Source organism: Canis lupus, chromosome 4 (assembly GCF_048164855.1).
Source record: "Canis lupus baileyi chromosome 4, mCanLup2.hap1, whole genome shotgun sequence".
In the NCBI taxonomy this organism is placed as follows: Eukaryota; Metazoa; Chordata; class Mammalia; order Carnivora; family Canidae; genus Canis; species Canis lupus.
In genome coordinates, this window is record NC_132841.1 from 5,121,184 (window position 1) to 5,141,097 (window position 19,914).

Genomic DNA, 19,914 nt, shown 5'->3' on the forward strand with positions numbered 1-19,914 from the left:
AAGCCAGTCATGCTATAAATATCATTTGAAATCTGGAGAATTTTTAAGATCTCTGGTTCTATCCCTCACTTAAAAATAATTGAGAGAAGTAACTATAGCCTACTTGAAAATAAACCTCTTTCTTTAGTAGAAATGATACCAGGTATAATTATTGTATTTAATTTCTAATACTTAAAACCAACTCATAACTTTTAGGCTTGTACCAAAAAAAACCCCACCTAAATCTAAAATTAACCACAAGAGATTATATATTTTAAGAATAAAATCTCCATTTCATATCTTATGAGCATTTTAATGCTATGTTGGATATGAAAGTACATAACTAGGAATGCTGATATGTTTGTGGGTGAGCTTGTACCTTCATTTATAACCTGAATTCCAAAATTATTATGTACTTTGTACATATTACATACATGATCGTCACATTTTATTTGTTTTTCATTTTCTCTAGGAAGTTCTTCTTGTGGGTATTCTGAAAATTATTGAAAGCGACATTATAATGAGCCCTTCACAGTACCTAACCTTTCCCTTACTGTATACTCCAAATTTAAGCAATGGCGTCTCATCACAGAAGTGTCCTGGCATTCTAAACAGTAAGGCCCTGGGATTATTAAGAAGAGCACGGAGTTCTCGGAGCAGGAAGGAGGCGGACAGTGAGAGTCTCCCGCAGCAGCTGCTTTCCTCCTGGCACATTGCTCCAATCCACTTGCCTTTGTTGGGGCAGAACTGCTGGCCTCACCTGTCAGAAGGCTTCAGTGTCTCCCTGTGGTTTAACATCGAGTGCATCCAGGAAGCTGAGAGCATCATGGAGAAAGGAAAGAAGATCAAGAAAAGAAATAAATCCTTAGTTTTACGGGACAGTAGTTTGGACAGAACAGGTATGATGTTCCTGTTATCTGTTACCTCTTACGCTTTTTTCAGACAGCATTTTGGGTTGAGCTGTAAGAATACAGTGACATTCTCATGTGCTCTGAGCATGTTCTTCTCCCTAAGTGCCTTAGTGATGGCAGGCCCTGACTTACCAAAGCCTGGGTTGTCAGATAGCTTTGAAAACTTCATTTTCTTCTGTATTTTTTGCTTTGGGGTGAGGGTTGAGGGTTCTATGGTGGCAGGACCACCACATATACAACTTCCTGGGGGTCACCAGCCCCATTTCCTGACTTTTTCCTGTTCCTGTTACTGGATTAGGGTGATTCCTGATGTTAGAGAAGGAGAAGATGCAACCCTAAGGCCACTTTTCCATCTTTCTGTTCCCTACACCCCAGCCCCCGTGAGCCCCACTTCATCTCCTTTCTTTCTTGTAGCTCACCTCTCCTCCTCGTGCCTCATCCTACCTCAGTGCCCCCTCCTGGTTCCTGTCACAGCATGTCTGGATGTGTCAGCCTTTCTTCAGAGTTAGAATCTTTCCCATTCTAGTGCCTTCTATGATCACTTTTATGCTTCCATTAAGCTCTGCCTCATTCCTCATATGATGAGGGCAGGAAGAACCTGTTTGCTAAAAAGCAGGTTATTGTGGTGAGAAGTAATACAGGGCTAATTAATAGAGGCCATGGGGTGAATGAAATGACTAGAGGAGACAGACGGTTAGGGGTTTATGGTTATTGGGAGGTCCCGGCTTCAGGAGCTCTAATTGCACAGAGCTTACATGCCCCACTGGCACCCGGCTACAGAGCACGATGCCTTCAGGGCAGGTTCTCCACCACTGACTCACACAGATAGAAAGGAAAGACTGTAATGACACTCTCAAGACCAAAGAGTAGGAAATGTCACCTGATATCCACAGGTAGAGCTCTGGATTCACTCCTCCAGACACATTTCCATGTTCTCAGCATAGCATACTTAGGTACTTTTGTGGGTTAGCCTAGAAAGCCAAACTTTTTTTGAAATAAGGTAGTTATAGCATTTTCTTTTATGAATTGAATTTTGCCATCTAAGAATTGATAGCCCCAAAGCAACACATATGTGATCCTGTTGATGATGCTGTCTCATGTGCATTGAGTGCTCTCTCTATGGGCATCACTTTGCTCTACTCTTTCTACATATGTTTTTAACCCTCACAACTACTCAGTAAGGTAAGTGCTCATACTGTCCATATTTGTAGATGAAATTATACAGCATGACCAACTTATATAGCTGGTAAGTGATGGAAAGGGATTTAAATTCACCTATATTTAATTCCAGAGCTCAAATGCCACCACTACACTCTAAACAGTACAGACTGCTTTCTTGTATTTAAGTGGGGGTGATCACAATGTAAACAGGCTCTAATAAAATGAAATAAGTATACATAGTGACCTGAGAAAAGTCAGTATTGGGAAGTTTTTAAAATTTTTATTATAAAAATATGTTAGAAAACATGTATTTTAGAAAGAGGACCCTACATAAATATTTAAAAAGAACATTTAAAAAATAGTATATATCCCAAAATTATGAAGGGAACGATGAAGAAAATATTATAGTGATAATGCATCCTTTGCCACTAAACCAACTTTGTGACATTAAGCAAGTTCTTGAACCTCTCAGCACCTCAATTCTATCACCCTCTAAATGGAGACAATAAAATTTACCTCATAAGATTGTTATGCGCATTAAATTAAGAAATATTTGTCGTATTCCTACCTAACAGCACCTGCGTACACATGCTTTTTGTTATAGTCTTTTATTTATGCAAAGTCAGTTTTGACATAGAAACATTAGTGTCATATCAGCCATGAGTTCTCTATACATCTCGTTATCTTTTGCAACAGTTCTCCAAATAATGAATTTAACTCTTCCTTTTAAAGACTACAATTGTTTAAGAGGTGTATTCTGAAAAATTGATAGGGTTTATAACTGTTGAAAAATGGCAACAAATATATATGCTGCCTAATAACTGATAGTGTTCGTCTTCTCAGAAAGTCTGAGCCCTCAGATGTGCATTTTGGTGCATCTTCATTAACATAGCTTTACGTAAAGTCACGCAGCATAGTAGCAGGAAGTGTGGGTGGCTTGAGGATTCAGCTCACTATACATACTTAGATGGTGCTAGAATTAGCTGGATAAGAAACTAAGTCAGGATGAATAACCAGACAGTCCAAAGCATATAGCATTTCCTTAGCACACCTTAGAGAAACATTTTAGAATTTTAGACTCACTTAGCAATTATATTCAAAGATGACTCATCAGGGAGCCTACACAGGAATATATTTAAACACCACAATTTTTCTAAAATCAATTTTTAAAAATCATGCTATTGTAATAATATAGGATGATTGGAGTAGTGCATGTGACAATGTGTGCTCCCTGGGCTGGGATCCATAATGTCAGAGTGGCCCAATCCAATCAATAAAAGAATTGTGGCACAGATTGTAATAGGTCACTGCAGTGACCTATTACATCAGCAGTCTGTTCATTCCCCCAATTAGCCCTCAGTTATCATGTATTTTGAAACATTTAATAAAACTTCTAATACATTCAATTACTGTTTTCACTCCTGGGGCTTTTTTGGAGTTAACATCAGAACTTTGGGAATATTGTTTGAAACAGGTCAGGTTCTGACATCCAGGTAAATAATTTACTACAAATGAACAACCACACTTTGTGTTCTTTTAAATTCACTTTTCTACTCAGTTTTTATCAACTGCTTTACTGATTATTCTAACATCTTTTTACCATAGAAAACAACAGTCCAGAATGTGCAGAGTACACAAATCCTGGTGAAAGGCTCATAGAAGAAGGATGTATTCACATGATTTCATTGGGATCCAAAGCGCTGATGATCCAAGTGTGGGCTGATCCCCACAATGGCACTTTTATCTTTCGGTATTGATTATCCTCAACTGCCCATGAATAGATCATGTATTTAAATAATCTATGTGAGACATTAATGTGAAATCTGCTAATAAAGATCACTACAGCAAATCATAAAAATAGTATTTAAAAAGAAGATACAGGGGATCCCTTGGTGGCTCATCAGTTCAGCTCCTGACTTAGGCCCAGGGCGTGGTCCTGGAGACCCGGGATCAAGTCCCGCGTCGGGCTCCCAGCATGGAGCCTGCTTGTCCCTCTGCCTGTGTCTCTGCCTCTCTCTCTTTCTCTCTGTCTATCATAAATAAATAAATAAATAAATAAATAAATAAATAAATAAACAAACAAACATTCTAATAGTTATTAATACCACCTTTGTAACAATATATTATTCATTCCAAAAATCTGTAACTGAACTCTAAAGTAGATTATGTTAATTCTCAGATTTTAGACCAAATACTTGCTGAGGTATTATCTATGGAACTATTCTGTTAGATTGCAATTACCTTAAGATGTTATTATCAGACAGCTGTTTTCCGTGCAGATTATGTATTTAATAGGCATTATCTGATCAACTTCAGTTCTTACAATCTTGTCTTTTTTTCCTACCTCCTTTGTTAACTAGTGTAGATATAAATCTTTTACTTGTATTGAGTATAAATAGTATGATACTATTTTTATAAAACTTTAAACCAAAATACGTTATTTAGATGATACATGCTTTTTGTTGTAAATGTTACTTGGTACTTTATATACATCCTATCTTAATTCTCTCAGTAGTCCTTCCAAGTGGGATAGACCTCTAGTACATCCTGGCATTTAGACATTTATGTACAACATGTATTAATTTTTGTATGAACCAACTATTACATTTTAATGTCTAAAAGAGCAATGACTGTAGAAATAGTAACAATAAAGGGTTTTTTTGCAAATTGAATTTTGAAAATTAATGCCTAAATTATTAGCACCAGCAAATGAGCATCATCTCATGAATTGAGGTAATACTATAAGAAAATAACTAAGCATATTTTATGGTATAAAACAATGACCTACTGACCTTTCAGGTTAGTTTAAAAGTAGAACTGCTTTTTAATCTCATTTAAATATCTAGAATTATTGTTGTTATACATTTATTAAATGCTGAGATCAGAAATTTCATGTTTTCAGCCTATACTTTTTCTCTTTTTTTATAGTATGTGCCTGGATTCAAATGATGATATGAAAGCTGTTTTACTGGCACAGGTTGAATCACAGGAGAATATTTTCGTCCCAAGCAAATGGCAGCATTTAGTCCTTACCTACTTACAGCAGTCCCAAGGGAAAAAGAATAACCATGGGAAAATCTCCATATGGATTTCTGGGCAGAGGTTTGAAACATTTTTAGTAAACACTAACTTCAGTTACATTTTTAAGTTTAGTCTGTCATAGCTTCTGAAATATGTTACAGAAAACTATAGATAAAATGTCCTGTATGTTAATGCAAGAATCTGTGTCAGAGTTGGATATTTTTTCCTATTTATCACTTTAACACAAAATTAATTTCTCATACTAGTAACTATTGAAAATTAACATTTGGGTTTGGGGGAACATGCAGAAATCTGGACACTTAGACATTTATGTAGAATATACGTTAGATCAAGGAACAGAACCTATAATTTGGTCCTTCATGTCTATACATTTATAAGATGACTCCACAAGAAATTATTTCAATTAATTGACTAATCAGGCTAATACCTAATTTTTTTAAGGCTAATACCTAAATTAAGTCAGATTTCAAAAGAAGTTAGAATGACTAGAGAAAAATATAAGCCAGTGTGTCAGGTGATAGATTGAGATAGGGTCCTAGAAATGTACCAGGTGATAGATTCAGGTATAACACTGTGTGATGTTTACCGACCAGGAGAATTGTGGGTCAAGTTAATAAGAAATATTTTCTGGAATATCTTAATGTAAAACTTAACCCCAAGAGAGCTATCTTGGATTTGTAAGAGTTGGGAAGTATTTTATGAATGAAATAACATGAAAGCGGATACAGAATTGGAAACTGGTATAGCATGGAATGGGATCAAGCTGGCTCGAAGAAAGATCCTAAGTTGAATAATGAGAAAGAAAAACGAATGGATATGGTAAAGCTGATGGGCAAGTTTTGAATTTCAAGATGAGGCATCTAGAATGTAAGGAATGGACTATAAAATATTGCATACCTGTTATGTTAAAGATCTTTTGCTAGGTGCATTATAAACATTACCTCCTAATTCTCTCAAATATCCCTTGAAGTAGATTAGACCACAGAAACAATATATGCCTTAGCGTAGATGAATCTATTTTTAGTCATTCATTTGTTCATCCATTAAATCTATATTGAGGAATTACTGTGTACCCACCATGTGCCGTAGTGGGCCTGAGGGAAATGGTAAACAAGACTCAAGACTCAAGTTCCATGCCTTTTTGGAACTCACAGTCTAATGGGGAAGCAGCAACAAGCAAACAGTTAAATGAATATATACAAATTATGACAAATATTGTGGAGATAAAACAGATCCCTAGACAGAAAATAACTGGTTTTCTACTTAAGAGGTGGATCAGGAAAGGCCTCTTTGGGCAAGGATTATTTGAGACCTCAAGGGGAGATGGAGCATGCTCTGAACAGAGGAGAGGAAAGGCCTGTGAAAACAAAGGGAAGGCTGTGTGCTGGGTCATTGCTGAAAGGGAGGCTATCAAGTTAATGGCTTCCAGCTGTCCAGCCTCAATGCTAGAGGAAGGCAGAGGAGATGGGGTCTGTGAATGACCTGGAGTAGTCAGTCCCTGGTATCTGCCACAGGAAAGAACAGGCTTTGGAAAAAAAATCAAGACTTCAGTTTTTGTGTATTCATTTTTAAAATACATGGAAATATGCCATTGAAGCTTCTCTATTCCAAATAAAATATTTTCTGAGACAGCCAATTAGTAAATTTTTTTCAGAACCTTGAGTGAGATCCGTTGGAGTTGGGGATAGGGCTGGAATAGTGAACCTCTTTCTCTTGGACTCTTTTCGCATTTCTTGAGCTCTCAACATGTGCCCGGCACTGTATTCAACACCTTACACAAATTACCTCATTTGGTCCTCCTGATAACACTAGGAAGTAGGCATATTGTTTTCTCTGTTTTACATATGAGAAAGTTGAGACCCAAAGTGGGGGGTAAAGTCATGTCACAAGAATGGAATACACCGGAAACTTGAACCCAGATACAACCCATGTTTTAGAACCTGAAGATTTATTGCCCCACAGCTTTTTTTTTTTTTTTTCTGAATCAGACCACCTGACAGCTATAGGAGTCCTAAACTATTAGACTTGTTCAGAGTGGGAGTTTAGATTAGATTGTTCATTGTAGACAGTTAGTGAGCATAGCCACTGAATTCACATATTTCTATATTACTTTGAAGGAATTTATTTTTACCATTTGGTACAAAGTAATGATTTCATTTGTTAATAGAACAATGAGCAAGTGACCAAGGACAAATACATTATTCCTTTGATTAAAATTTGGTACTATCTTTATCACTTTCCGAACTAATAGAATAATTTCTATAACACATTTCCAGAGAATGTTTTTAATAATACATAATGACACTTAAAAACAAATTATTAATAGTTTATGTTGTTATTTAATGATGAGCACACAAATCTGGTAGAAATACATGGCACATAGTAGCTATTTAATATTTATCAAATTCATCTTGTAAAGCATTTACCCTTAAAAACTATATTAAGTCATACTGCCAATAGGTGGCAGTAGTGCTTCAGTCATGGCCATATATTTGGTTCAAGAAAGATGCAGGTAATAGAAATGATCTTACTCTAATGTTGTATATCAGTTATAACTCAATTTTTAAAAGTTGTCTCATATCTTTATCAGAAAATATTTCTTTAAAATAAATTTATATGTTAAATATGAAACAGAAAGCCTTAGGGAAGAGATTTTAAATAAATAGATATACCAATGTAGAATTTCTCATTAAGAGCTAACCATGTCTGCATATTCTATCTTATTTATAAACTTTACCTTTATAAGTTACCTTAATTATCTTACTATGGAGCTTAAAATATTCACCAAATAGGGATAGAACTTAGCATACTATACTTCCAACTAGATAATGAAGTCCTCTTGTCATGTGTGTCTCTCTTTGAGAAAACATTTGAAGGATTTTTTTTTTTTTTTTTTTTTTGTCATTTGGTACAAAGTAATGATTTCTTTTGTTAATAGAGCAATGAGCAAGTGACCAAGGACAAATATATTATTCCTTTGATTTAAATTTGATACTATCTTTATCACTTTCTGAACTAATAGAATAATTCCCATCACCAGCTCTGTGATACTAAACCAAGACTGTTCAAGAATTTCCCATTATTAAACATTCATACTTTTGAAATACTCTAAGTCACTGAAATAATTGATTTAACTTTGTTTTTGATGCAGGAAGCCTGATGTTTCTTTGGATTTTGTGCTTCCAAGAAGAACAAGTCTATCATCTGATAGCAATAAAACATTTTGCATGATTGGCCATTGTTTATCATCCCAAGAAGAGTTTTTACAGTTGGCTGGAAAATGGGACCTGGGAAATTTACTCCTCTTCAATGGTATATTTTTCTCCTTTGAAGAACTTCTAAATTTTTCTCTCAGATAACAAGTTATTAAACTAATAAATTATCCAGGATAAGATATTAATCCCTCTTCCTTCACTTAAGTAAGTACTATACTACTTAGATGCCAGGATGCACTTTTAAAATATTTTAACATTTTTATATTGGAGATGTTTCTTACAATTGATATATACATTTATTTTTTTTTATTTTTTATTTATTTATGATAGTCACACACAGAGAGAGCGAGAGAGGCAGAGACATAGGCAGAGGGAGAAGCAGGCTCCATACACCGGGAGCCCGACGTGGGATCCGATCCCGGGTCTCCAGGATCGCACCCTGAGCCAAAGGCAGGCGCCAAACCGCTGCGCCACCCAGGGATCCCGATATATATATTTAATGTAGGGATGTACGTCATACCCCAACCCCTCTCCTCCAAAAAGAAAGCTTATATTAAATCAATTTTATTAAAAAAAATCAATTTTATTTTATAATCCTGGAATATGCAGTATTATGACAAGTAAACTTAGAATGGTTGTCTCTCTTAAAATTTTAGGGTATTCTATAAAAATAATAAATTTTAGGGAAAATATGTTTAAAAAAAATATATATATATATATCACTAAACCTGACACATAATAACATTCAGGCAGTGCTTATTGAATATATAGATGGATGGAAGGAATAGAGACATCAATCCATATTTATTTTAAAAAGAAATTTACTGATTATAGTTTCCATTTACTTAAAAAAAAAAAAGGCAGAACAAAACCAAAATAGCTGTTTTCTATTTAAGGAACAAATAGAAATTTTGATTTTATTTTATCACAAGCTTCACAGTTAACTTTGTATATTCATTTTCCATCCGTAGTTGGCATAGGTTATTTGCTAATGAAACCAGATTGGAATTTGAGGCTTTATCAATTTTATTGAGATAAAAGAATCTAGCAAAATAAATTAATTCTTGATTTCTTGCTTTTTATGAAAAATTCTGCTTGGGTGTCTGGATGGCTCAGTTAGTTAAGCATCAGCCTTCAGCTCAGGTTATGATTCTGGGATGGAGTACCCAACATCTCAGCATCGGGCTTACTGCTTAGCACGGAGTCTGCTTCTCCCCCAGCTGCCTCTTCCCCAGCTCGTACTCTCAAATAAATAAATGTAAAGTCTTAAAACATTCTGACTGGAGTGATCTAAATCAGTAAGCTTATTTTTCTGCTATTCAGGAGCTAAGATTGATTCACAAGAGGCCTTTTATCTATATGCTTGTGGACCCAACCACACATCTATAATGCCATGCAGATATGGCAAGCCTGTGAATGACTACTCCAAATATATTAATAAAGAAATTTTGCAATGTGAACAAATAAGAGAACTTTTTATGACCAAGAAAGAAGTGGACATTGGTCTCTTAATTGTAAGTTTTCATTTTATGATTTTTAACTTTATAGTAACTGATAATTAAATATAGTAACTGTTCATTAAATATGTAATTAGCTATCAATTAAATTTCTAAAGTTTCTCTTCTTTCTTTCTCAACATTTTTGTTCCTTAAAACTCAGTTTTTTCTTTAAAACAATTTAAATACTCAGAAATTTTTTTCAGGTTTCAAATTTTTATCCCCTTTTCCTTAGAACTATATTTCTATACTAAGTATTGGTTTAGTTTACATCTCCTGATCATTTAAGAAAAATGTTTATGATATAGTGAAAATATAACATATGTTAGCCTAAACAATATTGCTCATTGCATTTCATTTCCATATTTATAAGTGAATACTAACTTTTACTTATAATATTGGTCTTAATTACATATATTCAGATTTTAGAATATTTGTTTAATATCAGTAACAGGAATTGGCTTTCAAAATATTGCTAACTCTGCTTATATGAGACTCTCAGACTGTTTTTTATACAATATTGTAATATTTTGTTCTAGAATATAATTTAGGAACTTGTGGTGGATATTTTTCATTATAGCAACTAGAAAGCTGAGCCTTCATAATCTTAGAAGATCTACTAAAAACTGGTAGATCTGGCCATGAAACTGTGTTCCTCCTTCTCTTGCTTCTTATAAGAGGTACAGTTATATGTCAGAGATAGTTTTTACTTGAAGGAAACTATTGGTTTGGAATGTATTTTGTTGTTGTTAATGAGATGTGTATTTCATATTTTTTAAATTATACTTTAAAGCTGTAACATTTGATTAAGGGAAAGGAGAAATTCTAGCATAGATATTTTGTAAAACACAAGTCTTAAATGGTGTTAAATATATATCTATAAAGTGGATAGAGAATAGATACCTATGGAATTTAGCTAATGATCTGACACTGCATATATGATCTTTTTCTCCCTAGAAAGTATTTAAAAATGAGGATTGAAGGCATTTGGGCCATCTACTATGATTGAGTGGTGGCCAGAGGTGCTAAGTGTTCCATACTACAAGGGCAGTATTATGCAGCAAAGAATTATCCCACCCTAAATGTCTCACCATTGAGAAAACATGCTTTAGGGAAATGTTTCTCAAACCTGAGCGTGCATCAGAATCACCCAGAGGACTTATTAAAACAAATTGCTGGGCCAGTGTTTTGGATTCAGTAGGGTCTGAAGTGTGGCCCTGGAATTTGCATTTTTAACAAATACTAGATGATGCTGATGCTGCTGGTTCAGGACCACACACTGAGAATCCATGCTTTAGGGAGACCAGGGAGTTCACACAACTAGTGTTTGTTCAAATAATAATTTTAACTCTAGGTTTTAATCATTTGTTTTTACACATACATAAAATTTCCCTAATACTTTTATTTTGCTTGAAAAGAATATAGGTTATATAAGTCACAAAATTTAACATAAATTATCACAAATGAAAATTCTAAGGGTTTGATGTGAAAACTCTAGAAAGCAAATTTTTAAAGCCTGATTTAGTAACTTGGGGATTATGAGGTCATGAGCTAAAGTCTGGCAAGGCACTGGTGTCAGGTGGGATTGTCTTACATAGATGACCATTTTGTCAGCTTTCTGATGAAAACTATTGCAGGTTTAAGTTTTTGTTTTGCCCAGCATAATCATATACAATAGACTGTGTAGTCATGCTAGTTGGTATGCAAATATACTACATGATGTCTAGGTGAAACTTTTAATATCATCATGGTTGAAAATGATCAGAGCCCCCACAGTTTCTGTGAGAAGACACTGACACAGTACATGATTTTCCTAAGCCTGAGCAACTCACCTAAAGTTAGAACCTGATGGAAACTACTCTCTGTGGGGAGAAATATTGAAAATTCCTTTGTTTTAGTTAGGAATGATGATAGCCTGGGATTTTATTCTAGTAGAAAGATCTGGCTCACAGTCACTCTTAAATGAGTAGCCAGCCTGTGAACAAATTTAAAGCAAAAATTTTGAATGCATTGACCCAGAGTTCCTATCTCATAAGGTTGTAATGATTGGTTAATATTTGTAAGTGCAAGCAACAAAGCCTGGTATGTAATGAATGTGGTATGAGACTCAGCTGTTCTTAGTAGCAAAAGTAAGTATAATTTCATGTTTATTCTAAAATGATTAAAGCCGGAATCTTTCTCAGCCTTGACAACGTTTATACTATTGGTCACTGCTAATTGAAATGGATCTTTGCCACCTTGCCTCTCATGTTCATCTTTATTTAGTGTAGTGTCTGTCAAAAAAAATTGTTCGGCACCTTTTCAGTTTGAAATATATATTTGCTGGTTGATAACTTTTTAAATTTTATTTAGTGACTAAAGGAAAATATTTGTGTTTCAGGAAAGTCTTTCAGTTGTATATACAACTAACTGTCCTGCTCAGTATACCATCTATGAACCAGTTATTAGACTTAAAGGTCAGATGAAAACCCAACTCTCTCAAAGACCCTTCAGCTCCAAAGAAGTTCAGAGCATCTTGTTAGAACCTCATCATCTAAAGAATCTACGGCCTACTGAATGTAAAACTATTCAAGGCATTCTGCACGAGATTGGTGGAACTGGTATATTTGTTTTTCTCTTTGCTAGGGTAAGAATCACTGACTATAGTTTTACCTGAAGAGAAACTTCTTCTTTAATACTGATAAATTTCAGTGTTTTTTTTTTAAATTACAAAACCATTTATACCTCAATTATCATAAACTTTTAAAAAAAATTGCATGATTAGGTTGTCATTAAGTTCTCTGCCACAAACGGTGAAAATTCTTTTAATTGTGGAGATTTTAGAAGTTTTCTATTATCCAGAAATGTAATTAGAACAATTAAATATTAAATGCACAAGATTTAATGGGGTGCCTGGCTGACTCAGTGAGTACAGTGTGCAACTCTTGATCTTGGGGTCATGAGTTCAAGTGCCACATTGGGTAGGTATTACATTTAAATCAGTCATTCAATGTACAAGATTTAAATTGTCAATAAGAAAAATTACATGTTATAGTAATGAAAAGAAGAAAGGTGTTCTTTGAACAAGATTGAGCATGTTCAAGGTGGTATGGCCATAGACAAGGAATATATTCTTCTTTTTTTTTTTAATATTCATTTGAAAGAGAAAGAGTGGGGGGGAGGGGCAGAAGGAGAAGGAGAGAGAATCTTAGACTCCTTGCTGAGCATAGAGTCTGACACAGGGCTCCATCTCATAACCCTAAGACCATGACCTGAGCCAAAACCAAGAGTTAGACACTTAAACCGACTGCGTCACTCAGGAGCCTTAGTAATGTAGTCTTTAAAATAATGGTTGTGAAACTTGTTTTTCCCAAGCTTACAGATACACGGAAAAAAACAAGAGTCCGCAAATAAGTACAAAAAATAATTTGAGTTTGTTTGAAGTCATTTTTTAAAAATATTTTCTTTATTTTATTTGAGAGAGAGAGAGAGAATGAGCAGGAGGAGGGCAGAGGGACAAGTTGACTTTCTGCTCAGTGAGGAGCTCCACCTGGGGCCAATCCCAGAACCCTGAGATCATGATCAAATGCTCAACCGACTGAGCCACACAGGCACCCCTGTTTGAAGGTTTTTTCCTTAATGTTTATTTTGTATTTATTTGAGATATGATGAATGCGAGGAAGAGCAGAGGGAGAAGAAGACTCCCCGCTGAGCAGGGAGCAGGACCTGGGGCTCTATCCCAGGACCCTGGGACCATGACCCAAGCCAGAGGCAGACACTTAACTGACTGAGCTACCCAGGCACCCCTATTTGAAGTTTTTCTAAAAGAGAAGGAGAAATATTGTTTGACTGTTATGAGTACTGTATTAGAAATAACTGTTCAATTATCTGTTCTACTTAGTCGTCTTAGAGCAGGGACAATAACTTGCCTGACATAGACAATCAATAAGTATATACTATTTACAGGGATTGCTGAAATCCTAAATAGGGAATACAAATGTACTAATCATCCCTCCTTCCTCAAGGCCCATATCCTTGTTTAATTAAAGCAGCCTTGGTCTTCTTTCATCCTCAGAATTTTATTCCTAAGTGTAATTTCTGCAGCATTCTCAAATTTTCAGTCTTCCTAACTGGCTTGCTTTCTTCAATTGGACGACCACTTTTGATTGATTTTGCAGCAAGGGGTGCATCAGTGTCTGATACTACCATTACTGTTCTTATAAATATTTTGTCAGCATTGATTTGCCATACTCTAAGCTGTTTTTCTCTTTTCTTCTTCCTTTTTCAATTTTTTTTGCATCCAATATCTAGTTAATTTTCCCATAGTATTTTAAAATTAAAAGCTCTTTGTCTAACTCCTTATCAACATTTTGTAATCAACTGTTATAGCTTTGTATAATTTCAAAATATACATTTTGTTACTGAATGTAATTTTGTTATGATTACTATTACACAGTGACTAGATCCTAGAGACAATGATTAATATTTTATTTTGCCAACATTTAGGATCTTTCCAATAAGACTTCTAAAGTATGTTGTCATGCTTAAAACTTATAAACTTTCGGGATCCCTGGGTGGCGCAGCGGTTTGGCACCTGCCTTTGGCCCAGGGCACGATCCTGGAGACCCGGGATCGAATCCCACGTCGGGCTCCCAGTGCATGGAGCCTGCTTCTCCCTCTGCCTGTGTCTCTGCCTCTCTCTCTCTCTTTGTGTGACTTTCATAAATAAATAAAAATTAAAAAAAAAAAAAAAAGAGAGAGAGAAAGTTCCCAGGTAATGCTGATGCTGTTGGTCTGGGGATCACTCTAAAATAAAAAACAAAAAACAAAAACAAAAAAAAACTTATAAACTTTCTTCACTATTTTTCCTCCTCCCCTACAAAAATAAAATTTGGTCCTTAAAAACCTTGTATACATAGCCTGCATTTTGATCCGAATCAGTCAAATAGGCAACCTGCAGCCTCCTAGCTGTACCAGGAACTTCTAGCTTTAGACCCTTACCCTACGACACCTGGGTGGCTCAGTGATTGAGTGTTTGCCTTTGGCTCAGGTTGTGACCCTGGGGTCCTGGGATGAGTCCCATTTTGGGCTCCCCATGGGGAGCCTGTTTCTCCCTCTGCCTATGTCTCTGCCTCTCTGTGTGTGTCTCTCATGAATAAATAAATAAAATCTTTAAAAAAAATAAAAATAAAAATAAACCCTTAACCTTCTACAGTCTCTTGCTCCCGGCTACCTGCCATTCCTACTTTCTAGTGTTTTACTGTCTTTCCAGACCATCTTCTCTCCATTTAGGCTTCCCTAACCTAAGCAAAGTAGAGTCAGAAATAGTTTCTGTGCCCTTATGACATTCATATCTCATTCTTTTTTGTCTGTAATCATGATAATAAGGTGTATGTTTCTCATATATAGCAGTGGTCAGAAAGCATTGGTTTAATTGAAGTACAGGGCAAATCTATGGTTTTCATACATAAAACTTATCTTTTGACTAGATAGTAGGCCCCATTGGGAGCAAGTATCATGCCTTTTACTTCTTTGCTATCTTCCATAGCATGTAATGTAGAGTTGATTTGTTGATGGACCAATAAAAAACCTGAGGCATTTTGCTGGCATTTCAGATCACTAATGAAATGCTACTGACTTATACAGTTTTAAATGTTATTTCAGTTCATTTATAGTATATTTAAGAGACTAAGGATCATGGGATTTATGTCTTTCATTTTTGTTTATAATGCTTAATGACAAGCAAAGTGTGAGCAAAAAAATAGCTTTCAAATAAAACTGATAGATTGATGTTATATAATAGTCAATAATCATACATGTTAATTTTTTTTTAATAAGTTAAAAAAAATATTTTTTTAGGTTGTGGAACTCAGTAGCTGTGAAGAAACCCAAGCATTAGCACTGAGAGTTATACTCTCATTAACTAAATACAACCAACAGAGAATACATGAATTAGAAAATTGTAATGGACTTTCTATGATTCATCAGGTGTTGATTAAACAAAAATGCATTGTTGGCTTTCATGTTTTGAAGGTATGTCCTCATAATATTTATTCTTACAGTTTCATATGCAATGATACTTCTTTCTTCACTAGTCTTCCAACAATAAACTTTTATGTTTCAGTTATTCCTGAAGAAAACGAAGGAAACTCAACAGTGTATATTTGATACACTGTTGTGTATTAAACACTTCTGGTTTTCTTCATCATTTACATAATTACATTTTTTCTTGTTTAAAGCATTTTAGAAGAGTAAGAAAAAAATTTTTGGATCTGGATAAACTGGAGCTGTGTCTTAGAGCTGGCCCCTCATTCCATAGATTGATGAGATTAAGACCCACAGAGACACTGTTTTTTTGCCTCAGCTCCCCCTTATGGAAGATAACTCCGTTCTCTTGACACCTACTACTATGCCACTTCCAGTAGGCAATGCTGCAAGAGAGTTAGTTTTCCAAAGCTGTATTAGTTTTTATTTTGATCCAGCTATCATCATATATTTAAAATACTTTTCTAACTAAGAGCATTTGGTAATGTTGTGAAACTATTTGTCTCTGAGGGTACTAGTAGTAAGGCAAAAGACTATGTCTCCACCCGTCCCTTCAATCCCCAACTCCCTTAAACTATTACATTTATGGCATGAATCTTTAGTACTTTTTTGGAAAAAGTGTTTAAAGTCTAACATATTCATTGAACTTAAAAAATAAGAATATAAAAATAAATAAAAATAAAAAATAAAATGTTTATTTCACCTATATTACTGAATAGTCATTTACAAATATTTGGAAGTTTGTATTTTTCTAATTTGAATTGTTTTGCAAAACAAATTAAAGATACTTTGTGAAATGTTGAATTATCACTAATTTTCCTTTGAATTTAATGTAATGACTGCTAAGATTGAAAGCTTAACGTTTCTGTTGAATTTTTGGATTAATCAATTATTAACGCATCCTGTATTAATGCTAATTTTCCATAGACACTTCTTGAAGGTTGCTGTGATGAAGATATTATTCATGTCAATGAGAATGGAGAGTTTAAGTTGGATGTAGAGTCTAATGCTATAATCCAAGATGTTAAACTGCTAGAGGAGCTGTTGCTTGACTGGAAGATATGGAATAAAGCCAAGGCATGTGCTTTTATTTATTTTTTAAGATTTATTTATTTATCGGAGAAAGAGAGAAAGTGTGCGTGCATGTGTGAGTGGTAGTAGAGGCAGAGGGAGGGGGGATGGAGAGAATCTAAGCAGACTTCTTGCTGAGTCCATAGCCAGACATGGGGCTTACTCTCATGACCCTGACTGAGATCACGACTTGAGCCAAAATCAAGAGTTGGTTGCTGAACCAACTGAGCCACCTAGATGCCCCCATGTGCTTTTTATTTTTAATGGTAAAAAACATATGACATAAATTACCCTCTTAACAATTTTTAAGTGTACAATATAGTACTAACTATATACACTCTGTTGTACAGCAGATATCTAGAACATTTTCATCTTGCTTTCCTGAAACTATACCCATTGAACAATTCCCCCTATTTCTCCTACCCCGTCACTCCGCAGTCCCTGGCAACCACATACTACTTTCTGTTTCTATGAGTTTGATTACTTTAGATATGTCATAGAAGTGTAATCATTCAGTATTTGTCTTTGTGATTGGCTTATTTCACTTAGTATATGTCCTCAATGTTTATTTGTGTTGTAGTAAATGACAAGATTTCTTTCTTTTGTAACACTAAATAATACCCATTGTGTGTATATACCACATTTCCTTTATCCTTTCTTCTATCAATAGATATTTAGGTTGCTTCTAGATATGGATGTTGTGAATAGCACTGTAATGGACATGAATATGTAAATGCTTCCTTGAGGTCCTATTTTCAATTCTTTTGGATATATATACCCAGAAGTGGGATTGTTGAATCATAGTAATTCTATTTTTAATTTTTTAAGGAACCTCTACACTATTTTCCATAAGAACTCCACCATTTTATAATCCCACATTGTATAAGGTATAAGGATTCTAATTTCTCCACATCCTTGCCAACAATTGTTATTTTCTGGTTTTCTGATAGTGGCTATCTATTGGGTATGAAGTGATATTCTATTGTGATTTTGATTTGCATCTCCCCAATATTTTGTGATGATGAGCATCTTTTCATATACTTGTTGGCCATTTGTATATTTTCTTTGGAGAAATGTCTGTTCAAGTTCTTTGCCCATTTTTAAAATGGATTGATTTTTTTTGTTATTGATTTGTAGAAGTCCTCAATATATTCTAGATGTTAATCCCTCATCTGATATGTGTTTGCATATGTTTTCTCCCATTCCATATGTTCAACCATTCCATAGGTTGGTTGTTTCCTTTGCTGCACAGACAGATATGTGCTTTTAAATATTCATCTCATCATTCTTCTGGAGAAGAGAACAAACTTACTACTTTAGTGTAATGTTAATTATAAATGGCAATGTGGAGATTATTTTCTGTGCAGGTTTTTGAACATCCATGGTAATGCTGAGCTGGAAGATTAGGATCAGAACTTAGGATAACTGGATATAGCTAAAGTAGTACTAGAAATAGCTAGAGCAGGCTAGAGAACATGGGGCTCATTCAAATCAAGTGAGGATTTGCATTTACCATAAATCTCAAAAGGGATTCTGCTAAGAGTCCAGAGACTCTTAGACTAGAGTCTTAGTCTAGAGACTTACTAGACAGTCAAGTCAAGGAGAGGGAAAAATGTACACACTTCTGAGTAGGGCAGTCAAGTTGCCCACGAGTCATAGAGCTGAATTAGGGCAAGGCTATGAAATCTTGGCTTCATTATAGGCATAAGTTGAGGAACATGGTTGATCTTAGGCACAGCATCTCAACCCAACTGGGTGGATGCACTGGTCTCAGCCAGGGAATGGATACAGGCTATTTCCTTTCTGCCCTAGTTTTTCTGGGGGGCAAGAGGTTGTTTATTTATTTTTTTAAGTGGGCTCCATGCTTAGGATGGAGCACGTCGCATGGCTTGAACTCTGAGATCAAGACCTGAGCCAAGATAAGAGTTGGACACTCAGCTGAGCCACCCAGGTGCCCCATGCCCTAGTTTTAAACAATCTTCATGGTATGGGCTCATATAAACTTCTTAGTTCTAGTGTAGACTATAGATTATCTAGAGTTAGATATAGCAGCATTACCATCAAACATAAAGACCAAAGTATATACCTTTCAGATTTTTTAAAAAATCAGTTATTCCTAAATTTGGCAATACTCCCTGAAAATTTACTCATTATTAAAATGAGTTGAGATATGCTGAAAGAAACCTTTGTAATCTATTATTAATAAAGATAAATTTTGATCAAGCATGCTAGAGGAAAGACAGAATTATTTTTCTGTTCTTCTATTTGTAAAATGTATTGTTATATGAAAGTATAATCTTGGGGGATCCCTGGGTGGCTTGGCAGTTTAGCACCTGCCTTTGGCCCAGGGCATGATCCTGGAGACCCAGGATCGAGTCCTGCATCGGGCTCCTGGCATGGAGCCTGCTTCTCCCTCTGCCTGTGTCTCTGCCTCTCTCTCTCTCTCTCTCTCTCTGTGTCTATCATGAATAAATAAATAAAATCTTTTAAAAAATTCTAAAAAAATAATTAAAAAGAAAGTTTAATCTTGGGACATCTGGTTGGCTCAGTGGTTGAGTGTCTGTCTTTGGCTGAGGGCGTGATCCCGGAGTCCAGGGATCAAGTCCCACATTAGGCTCCCTGTGAGGAGCCTGCTTCTCCCTCTGCCTATGTCTCTGCCTCTCTGTCTCTCTCTCTCTCTCTCTGTCTCTCTCTCTGTCTCTCATGAATAAATAAATAAAATCTTTTTTTAAAAAAAAGTATAATCTTCCAGTTGTAAAATAAATAAGCCATGGGGATATAAGATACAACATAGGGAATATAGTTGATAATATGGTATAAACAACTTTATATAGTGACAGATGATAACTGCATTTCTTGTGATTTCTACACTCCATAATGCGTATAAATATTGAATCTCACTAAGTGTGGTATACCTGAAATAAATATAATATTATATGTCAATTATGCTTCAAAAGAAAAAAAAGCAATTAAAGAATATGCAGCCACACATGGGGGAAGATATTATAGTATTGT

The 19,914-nt window shown here is 35.1% G+C and overlaps 1 protein-coding gene across 1 annotated transcript in view; it reads left to right on the top strand.

Annotated features, from left to right (window-relative positions):
* Positions 1-19,914, top strand: part of LYST (lysosomal trafficking regulator) — a 189,383-nt gene that overhangs the window by 58,981 nt on the left and 110,488 nt on the right. The window contains exons 12-19 of the mRNA XM_072822986.1: positions 452-878; positions 3,657-3,801; positions 4,980-5,153; positions 8,245-8,405; positions 9,632-9,822; positions 12,185-12,430; positions 15,643-15,816; positions 16,756-16,905. Of these exons, the coding sequence (XP_072679087.1) occupies positions 452-878; positions 3,657-3,801; positions 4,980-5,153; positions 8,245-8,405; positions 9,632-9,822; positions 12,185-12,430; positions 15,643-15,816; positions 16,756-16,905 (1,668 nt within the window). The remainder of the gene's footprint in view (positions 1-451; positions 879-3,656; positions 3,802-4,979; positions 5,154-8,244; positions 8,406-9,631; positions 9,823-12,184; positions 12,431-15,642; positions 15,817-16,755; positions 16,906-19,914) is intronic.